This window comes from Condylura cristata, unplaced genomic scaffold, assembly GCF_000260355.1.
Source record: "Condylura cristata isolate star-nosed mole 26May11 unplaced genomic scaffold, ConCri1.0 scaffold00010, whole genome shotgun sequence".
Taxonomy (NCBI): Eukaryota; Metazoa; Chordata; class Mammalia; order Eulipotyphla; family Talpidae; genus Condylura; species Condylura cristata.
The window spans coordinates 58,307,471-58,317,927 of NW_004567111.1; the positions used below are offsets into that span (position 1 = coordinate 58,307,471).

General features: G+C 37.3%; 1 protein-coding gene across 1 annotated transcript in view; it reads right to left on the minus strand.

Moving 5' to 3' along the window:
• The window catches only part of PARP4 (poly (ADP-ribose) polymerase family, member 4), a 116,601-nt gene that overhangs the window by 43,335 nt on the left and 62,809 nt on the right, over window positions 1–10,457 (minus strand). The window contains exons 21-22 of the mRNA XM_004680362.2: window positions 4,393–4,530; window positions 261–456 (exon numbers count right to left, since the gene is read on the minus strand). Coding sequence (XP_004680419.1) covers window positions 261–456; window positions 4,393–4,530 — 334 coding nt within the window. The remainder of the gene's footprint in view (window positions 1–260; window positions 457–4,392; window positions 4,531–10,457) is intronic.

Sequence of the window (10,457 nt, forward strand, 5' to 3'; positions counted from 1 at the left end):
TATTTTACCCTTTCTTTACATAAATTAGTGCAATCCTTACAGCAACACTGTAAGGGGGACTATTACCCTCACATTACAGTTAGAAAACTGGGGAATGAAAAGTTCTAGTAACTTGCCCAAAATAACACCTAGAATTAGGATTTGTCCCAAAGAGCTCTCTCCAGTGAATTTGTTATGCCTCTCACCTACAAATGAGATTAGGAGTACTGGCAGCTGGCAGTTCTACTCATGAGTATAGACTAAGGAGGAAGCAGACTCACCTGTGCCAAACTTGACAATGTTTATCTTCTCTTTCTTACCCATCAATGACAGTGCATGTAAGGCAATTCTCTTGGCTTGCAAGAATGTCACACCTTCCATGGAATTAGAGCAATCAAGACAAATAATCACTTCACTCTGCTCAATCATGTCAGGGAGCACGGCATCAAGATCTGGTTGAAAGACAAGCATACAGGCCTGCAAGAAGAAAAACAGTGTTGAACTGGTGCCTTCATAACTTAAACTAGCCTAGCTTGCTTATACTCATACTACTTTATATGCTAAGAGACTGCAAATTTCTATCCCCAAAACTACCACAAAATCTTTCCAAACAATGGACACATAATTAGGATAGAATAACAGAATGAAGAGTAGCCCACTAAAAACTGATTAAAACATCCTGGGTTCAGGGATACAATTCTCAATGTATCTCAGAATGATACATCAGAATGATTGGCCAAACAAATATTGTAATCCTCAAAGATGAGAGAGACATAAACACACCAATGAACATATATATGTATTTCATTTAAAGCGTACCATGTATAAAAAAATCTAAGTTTATAGAAAAGGTGAATTTAAATGAGCTATTTCTGATAGTAAAAGGGGCCATCAATGTACTATATAATCAATCTCACTTATATGTCATATCTCAGAAAAGCTGAGACCCACCCCCCCCATTCTTGGCAACCATTGTTCTCTTTCTGTTTTTGTGAGCTCAGCTTTTCTGAGATACTAAATGTAAGTGAAATTTTATAGTACTTATCTTTCTTGGTTCAACTTAACTGTGAGAGAAAAGCTCACAGAGAGAGAATGATGACTGCTAGGAACGGGGTGTAAGGGTGTAGAATAAAGAGATGTCCTTTTAAATACTGTGTTCTTCCAAATACTGTGCACAGTGGTAGCACTTAGAAGATGATTTCTTTTATATAAAACTAAGAGTTCAGTCATCCTTCTAAGGTAAAATCAATATATACACATAGGTAAGATTTTAGAATTTAGCATAAATATGTAATTTTTGTTGGAAAGGATCTACTTATAAAATTAAAACTGTCTAGTTAGGTAAAATAATTCTATAATTTTATTGAAAACAGAAAGAGTAAGAATAAGGTGTATTTAACAAAGAAATAGTATACAGAAATTTTTTTTTTTTAAGATTTATTTATTTATTCAGATAAAGCTGGGGTACAGGCCAGAGATGCGGAGGGTGAGAGGATTTACCAGAGACAGAAAACATATAAGATCTACTCTTTTAAGTAATCTCCACTCTGTTAAATATAGTCATCTTAGAAGTGGAGGTTATACCCTTTGACCAATAGTTCTCTATTCTACTCATTTACCCCCCCATTCTTGGCAACCATTGCTCTCTCTCTGTTTTTGTGAGCTCAGCTTTTCTGAGATACTAAATGTAAGCGAAATTTTATAGTACTTATCTTTCTTGGTTCAACTTAACTATGAAACCTATGTTGTTGCAAATGGCAGGATTTCCTTCTTTTTTTGGCTAAATAATATGCCACCCTGTGTATGTGTCATATTTGCTTTATCTCTTCATTCATCAGTAGAAAACAACTTAGGTTGTTTTCATGCCCTGATAATTATGAATAATGCTGTAATGAGCACTGGGGTGCAGATGTCTCTTTGAGATAGTAATTTCATGTTCTCTGGAGATCATACACATTTACACACACACACACACACACACACATACACACACACACACAAATATATATACCCAGCAGTGGAACTGCTGGTAGTTCCATTTACATTCTCACCAACAGTATACGAGTTACCAGGTATACAGATACGTATGGCTCCCACTTGATCCTGGGAAGGTTCTTAATGATAGTCCTTGGATGGGTCTGTTGGTTTGTGTGTGGGCAGGATTGGCCCTAGACTGTGGTTGAGTGGGAATGGAACTATGTCCCAGGATACTTTAGGTTCTAGAGCAAAGATTCAAGCCTGCATATTTGGCTCTGGAGGCACAAATAAACATGTCACTTCCAGGTCTCTGGATAGTCTGGCTGGTCCCTTGATAACGGTTGGAGCAGATTATGGGACCCTCTCTGAATCTGATAGACAGATATGAGTATCTTTTGCCAGGTGCTTACACTCACCAGAGTGCACACAAACTGCAGCTGGGAGAGGGCATGAGCTGAGCAAAGAGCTCTTTCAGAATCTCCAGGGTTGTAGATGGGTGTGTCTCCTGCTGAGTTCCTGAACTGTGGCTATGAAGGGGCTGAAACCAAGCCCTTTCAGGATCTCTGCAAATGTCTGAGCCAGCAGATTCTTCATGGTCTATAGCTGGGTCTGGCTGGACACAAGTTATAGTATCTTTTTAGTAGCTAAATCTGACTGAGACTATATGTCTATTTCTGCCACCAAAATCCTAACAAGAAAGTCAGCCACCTATCTGTGAGCTTGCTTTCTCAAATAGCTCTCCTCTGCCCTCAATTGTTCTGGGTTTTTAAACTTTCTTAACTGGATCACAAAAGATCCAACAGACACATCTAATGACCATATAGGCACCTTTCCAGGACTGAGTGGGAGCTATACCTACCTGTACACCTGGTAACCTGTAAACTGTTGGTAAGAATATAAACAGAACTACCAGCAGTCACACTGCCAGGTATATAAGTTTATGGTGTGTTTGTATCTCCATAGAATATGAAATCACTATCTCAAAGAGTCTTGGGGCTTACTTCCACAGCTTCTAGAAAGAGTCAAGAACTTTGGCCAAGAGGGATTAGAACTATTCTTTGGCCACTTCTGGGTCACAGTGATGACCAAGTTTTGTATACATAATACCATCATGTAATACCATCACTTGTGTATCACAAAAGTGTATCTGAGTCCACCTGAGTTCTTGGCATATGGTGCTTATGACAGGACCAATCTTGATGAGGCCTAGGAAAGTTCTCAGGGGTATGGGGCTGTGTCTGTTTCTGCCACCAGAACACTGACAAGCAAGTAAGCTGTCTCCATGTTGAGTCTGCCTTCTCAAAACACCTCTCCTCTTCCTTTGATTGTTCTGGATTTTCAAAATTTCAAATTGGATCATAAAACTCCATAAAGGGGGCCTCCCTGGTGATGCAGTAGGTTAAAGCACAGCACTAAGAAGCTAAAGCCACTTCAGCATGGGCTCGATCCCTGCCCTGGAGGTGATTCACATGACACAGCAGACCTCTCCTGACCTGCCCACTGCTCCCCTCAGCAGTGTACTTCGTCAGTTCGCCTGTTCTGCTCCATACTCTGTCTCTAGTGAATCCTCTCACTGCCACTGCACCTCTGACCTGTACCCCAGTTTTCTATGCATAAATAAATAAATCTTTTTAAAAAATACTCCATAAAGGTACTTTTTCCATGGGCAAATAAATGCCAAATAATCATTGTTTAGTAGGTGATATGTGGGACATCTTACTCATTCATCTTCCTAATTTCACTCTTAATTTTAAAAAAGAGAATAATCATTTATATAAAGTGGTCTTATAGCTTTAAATAACATATCAATTTTTAAAAAAGATTTATTTACTTATGCCTAGTGAACTGGGATACAGGCCAGAGGTGCAGGGGTAGATTCACCAGAGAAAGAGAGGATTCACCAGAGACAGAGTGGGGAGCAGAACAGGCAGACCGACAAAGTACACTGCTGAGGAGAGAGAGCAGCGGGTAAGACAGAAAAGGTTTTCTGCATCACGTGGATCACCTCCAAGGCTGGGGAACTGAACATGTACTGAAGTGGCTGAAACTAGCTTGCAGTGCTGCAACCTAACCCCTTGTGCCACCAGGGAGGGCCAAAATATCAATTTTTACAGAGTTTAAAACTATAGAATATATAAAAATTAACCACTGTAATGTTTGAAGGTGGGCTTTATTTTTGATGGGCATTAAGGTCAAACCTACAATCTTTATAGAGAATATGGCATACTGAAATTTTGCTTGAGAACTTAGAAGTCTGTCATGCTAGGTATCGCAAGTATTTTCAATTGCAGAATCTCCAGTTGGTGAGCGCTCATTTTGAAATGGTAATTTTTCAGGACTATTAATAATTTCCAAATTTAATATAATTTATTCTGAAATAATCTATTTTGAAATTTTTTTTTCAAAAGTGTCTACTACTTTAAAAAAGGGCTGTACCTCGCTTTCTTTTTCTGGATGTTTTTCAACCCACATTCTCGGGAGATAGGCATCACACAAACCGATGGAGAGAGAAAATCCACTGCTGTCTAAGAAGCTACCATCCACAGTACTGATGACAGCCTTGCAGTCTGTTCTCTACAAAACAAACAATGGCGACAATAAGGTAAATAATGGAGCAACAGTATATTATCAATTTACATCTACCTGTTAAAAAGCAAATCCATTCGTAACTTACCTAACTTGAATAAGAATCAACAACATACTAGTGAAATTATGGATTGGAATTTTTGTAAGTATGACCATTTTCATAACAATTACCCTCCTAAAATTCTAAGGCTGATATACACTAAGGCAGCAATCTCAAAATTGGATATAAAAATTACACATCTGTGTGTTCAGTTAGAATTATCTGGATGTAGTAGGAAATACACTAAACATTTAATAAAAAACATATATGATTTAAAATCAGTATACCTATTTAAAAATCAAGTCTTTGTAAATACATCTAAAAATGTACGTGATAAGCTTGAAAACAATAGAGGCAATGTGGTAGATTGCAAAATGCCCACAAAGGCCCTACCATTCCTGTGTGTCACTGCTTTGCAAGCTATAGTTGGCTATGAGTCTTGCCTTAGCCAATGGGCTACTGACAAGCATAATGCAACCACGATTTTAAAAGTGTTTGTACGATAGGGTTTGCCATCCCAGTTGCTACCAAGAACTCTTCCACCACTATGAGTGAACCTGAACCATAGATAAATGCTAAGAAATTGTGGCCATCACCCCCAATGAACGCAGGCGAACAGTCACATATGTGAGTGAGACCATCCTCAATCACCCTATTCAGCCCAGAAGAAATGCTCAATCTACAAAACTGAGAAAAAAAAAATATGATTTTAAACCACAAAGTTTGGGGGTTATTATAGAGCAACAAAAAAGAGGGCTTCTTGCTTAGAATGAATTAAATACATGTGTTTATTTCTATTCCCTAGTAAAATCCTAAAACGCCCTGCAAAAAAAAAAAAAAAGAGTATAAATCCATAAAGATATTGGGAACAGGAACAATGCAATAGCAAATCATAGGAGTACACAAATTTTGAAAAGATGTTGAGAATAATGGTAAGTGACTGAACCAGAGTGGAGGAAGTTACTACCTGAATTCTATGGTGAAAAAGATACCAGCAGGAGGCTCATTAGTCCTACAGAAACTGAGGAATCACTACATGAATATTTGTAGAAAACTGCAGTACTAGTGACTGTGTAGTAAGATGTCAACACTCCTTGCTCCTTCCCTGTCCTAACCAGCCATGCCAGCAACCTGGTTCTCTCACTATAAGAAATAGAAGCACAACTCAGAATATTCTCCACAACTGAAGTGTCTCGAAGTCCCTCGACCATCCCAGAATGAACATCCAGAAAGAATGCTGGTAAATAATAGCAACACTGTGTCTCAGTGAATAGAAAGTATTAGAAAATACACGACAGGGAAAAGAAGACAAACAAATACACAAGGAAGTTGGCAGGGGGAAAATGCACCACAAAAAAGATCAGTCACCAGAAAGCACCAAAGAATTAGAAGAACTGCTCAGCCTACCAGATAGAGAATTCAGAATCATCATGATAAACAAACAAAAAGGTGAGAAGGAAAAAAATGATATGAGCAAGCCATCAAGGAATTAAAGAATGCAAACAAGGAAATGAAAAAGAAAAAAAAGATATGAATGAAAGAAATGAAAAAGAAAAAAAAATATGAGACAAGCAATCAATGGACTGAAAAAAGATGAGACATTAAAAAAGGAAATAGAAGAAAAGCAAGCGATGAAAAGGTCACTAGAAGAGGTAAAGAATGCTGGGGAAAGTAATGAAACAGGATAGATGAAATAGAAGAAAGAATCAGCACCCTCGAAGATACAGAAATAAAGAGAATTAAAAAAGAAAAAGAAAGAGAAGTAAAAAGGAAAAAGAATGAAGAAACACTTCAAGAGCTATCTGACACCATTAGGAAAGGAAATATCAGAGTATAGGTATCCAAGAAGGTGGAGAGAAAGGCCAAGGAATTGAGAAAATATTCAAAGAGATAACAGAAGAGAACTTCTCTAATATGAAGAAGATGAAAGTAGACATCCAAGAAGCAAGAACACTAAACTACCATGGCAACAGAAGAAATACAGCAAGACACATCATAGTAAAACTACCAAGAACACAAGACAAGGAGAGGATAAGGAGAAGGAGAATGACAAGAGGGAAGAAACAAATAACCTATAAAGGCTAACAGACTTCTCTGAAGAAACACTACGGGCACGAAGAGAGTGGAGGGACATACTCAACAAACTCCAAAGCATTAAATGCCAACCAATAATACCCTATCCTGCGAAGCTCTCATTCCTCTACGAAGAAAGAATAAGGACATTTTCAGACAAACAGAAACTCCACAATTTCGTCATGACTAAACCTCACTTCAAAAAATACTACAAGAAGCCCTCAAGCCAAATCCAACAGAAGAATGAACAAGAACAGATCAAAACAGGAATAAAAATACAAAAGGACCAAAAAAAAGAAGGCAAATGTAGGTGCCAGTATATCAATATTATGTCTAAATGTAAATGGCTTAAACTCATCAATAAAAAGATACAGAGTGGCAGGATGGACTGAAAAAGAGAACCCAATGTTCTCCTGCCTACAGGAAACACATCTAACTACAAAAGAAAAAAACAGATTAACAATAAAAGGATGGAAAACAATCCTATAAATAAATGGACCAAAAAAGAAAGCAGGAACAGCTATACTTATGTCAGATCACATAGACTTCAAACTAAAAAAGGTTGAGAGACACAGAAGGCCACTACATTATGATTAAGGGGACAGTACAACAAGAAGACATTACAATCATCAATACATATGCACCAAATGAAGGAGCACCTTCATATCAGAAAACTACTGTCATCTATGAAAACGTGTATCAGAGAAAATACATACATAGTAGGAGACTTCAACACACCACCCTCCACAATGGACAGATCAACAAGACAAAAAATAAGTAAAGACACTAAAGCTCTGAACAAGGACCTAGACAACATGGGTCTAACAGACATCTATAGAATATGCCACCCCAAAATAATGAGTACACATTTTTCTCAAATCCACAAGGATCATTCTCTAGGATTGACTGTATACTGGGTCACAAGATAAGTATCAATAGATACACTAAGATCAAAATCACACCAAGTACTTTCTCTGACTATGAAGGAATTAAATTAGAAATAAACCATGTGAAGAAGGCAAGAAGCCCACCTATATGTGGAGACTGAAACCCATAATACTGGAGGACCATTGGATCAATGAAGAGATCAAAGAAATTTAAAAATACCTTGAGAAGGACAATGATGACACAATACTCCAAAACTTATGGGACACATTAAAAGCATTATAAGAGGAAAATATATATAAAAATATACATATATATAATATATAATAATATTTATATAATAAACTATATATATAGTATATATATTTATATATAATAACATATAAATATATATAATAAAAATACAGCTCACATGAAGAAACAAGAAGTAACTCAAACAACCTAATCTCGCACCTTAAACAACTGGAAAAAGAACAACAAAATAACCCAAAAGACAGGAAATAATAAAAGTCAAATCAGAAATAAATGAAATGGAATTTAGGAAAACAGTCCAAAAATCAATGAAACCAAAAGTTGGTTCTTTGAAAAAATATAGACAGACCACTAGCCAGGCTCACAAAAAACAAACAAACAAACAAACAAACAAACAAACAAACAAACAAACACAGAATCATAAACAAAAGAGGAGAAATCACAACAGATCCAGCAGAAATCTAAAGAATAATCAGAGAATGCTATGAACAACTATATGCAAACGAGTTTGACAATTTGGCAGAAATGGACAAAACCACCCAAAGCTAGGTAAAGAAGAAATAGAACAACTAAACAACCAATTACAAGCAAGGAAATTGAAGCAGTAATCAAAACCCTTCCTAAAAATAAAAGCCCAGGACCAGATGGATTTACAAATGAATTTTACTGAATGTTCGGAAAAGAACTAGTGCCTATTCTACATAGATTCATCCAAAAAATCGAAAAAGGAAAACTATCATGTACTTTCAATGAAGCCAACACCACACTAACACCAAAACCTAACAAAGAAAACTTCAGACCAGTCTCCCTAATGTACACTGATGCAAAAATCCTCAACAAAATCTTAGCCAACAGAATCCAACAATGTATTTAAAGAATGGTACACCAACCATGACCAAGTGGGCTTTATCCCAGGAGCGCAAGGATGGTTCAACATCAGAAAATCAATTAATGTAATACATTACATCAACTGACAGAAGAATAAAAACCATGTAATCATATCAAGAGATGCGGAGAAAGCATCTGACAAAATTCAACACCCATTTATGTTTAAGGCCCTCAAAATCCTTGGAATAGAGGGAACATACCTCAACATGATAAAAGCCATATATGAAAAACCCACAGCCAATATTATCCACAATGGAGAAAAGCTGAAAGCCTTTCCTTTGAGATCAGGAACAAGACAAGGGTTTCCACTGTCACCTCTGCTCTTCAATGGAACATTGGAAGTTCTAGCCAGAGCAGTAAGACAGGAAAAAGACATACAAGGAATCTAAACAGGGAAAGAAGTAAAACTGTCCTTATTTGCAGATGGAAAACCCTAAAAACTCCACAGAGAAACTAATCAAAACCATCAACCAGGTTAGCAAGGTAGCAGGATATAAAATCAACACACAAAAATCAGAGACCTTGCTATACACAAACAACCAATCAGAAGAAACAGAAATTTAAAAACCATCCCCTTTTCAATTAAAACAAAAAGAATCAAATACCTGGGAATCAACCTAACAAAAGAGGTAAAAGACCTCTACAAAGAAAATTACGAAACACTGTTAAAAGAATTACAAGAAGACAACATGAAATGGAAAGACATTCCCTGCTCATGGATCAGGAGAATTAACATCATCAAAATGGCCATCCTGTCAAAAGCAATATATGGATTTAACGCCATCCCAATAAAAATCTCAGTGACATTCTTCAAAGAAATAGAAAAAATATTGTTGAGATTCCTATGGAACAACAAAAGACCTCAAATAGCCAAAATTCTCATGACTAGGAAGAAAGAGAATGGAGACATTACAATCCCAAACTTCAAGCTATACTACAAAGCCATAATAATCAAAACCGCATGGTACTGGAACAAGAACAGGCCAGTGGATTGGGATAAAAAACCCAGATATAAACCCAGAGATTTATGGACAGCTAATCTTTGACAAAGGAGCAAAGAAGATACAATGGAACAAAAAAAGTTTGTTCAGCAAAGAAAGTTTGTTCAGCTGGGAAAACTGGGAAGCTACATGCAAAAAAATGAAACTAGATCACTACCTCTCACCATACACAAAAATCAATTCGAAGTGGATTAAAGACCTAGACATAAGAACGGAAATCATAAAATACCTGGAAGCAAAGATGGGCCAAACACTACACGATATATACTTCAGCAACATCTTTAAAGATAGAGCACCCAATGGCACGATAGTGAAGGCAAGGATAAATAGATGGGACTACATCAAGTTAAAGAACTTCTGTACAGCAAAAGAGACATTACAAAAAACAAACAGACAGCCCACTAATTGGGAAAACATTTTCTCACACAAAACCAGTGATAAAAGATTGATCACCAAAATATACGGAGAACTGATGAAACTCAACAACTCAAAAACCCCATCAAAAAATGGGCAGGGGCCCTCCCTGGTGGCGCAGCGGGTTAAAGCACAGCACTGAGAATCTAAACCCACTTCCGCATGAGTTCGATTCCCGCCTGCCCTGGAGGATCCACATGGCGTGGCAGACCTCTCCTGACCCGCCCGCTGCTCCCCTCAGCAGTGTACTTCATCGATCTGCCTGTCTGCTCCCCACTCTGTCCCTGGTGAATCCTCTCACCCTCCGCATCTCTGGCCTGTACCCCAGTTCTGTATAAATACATAAATAATTCTTTAAAAAA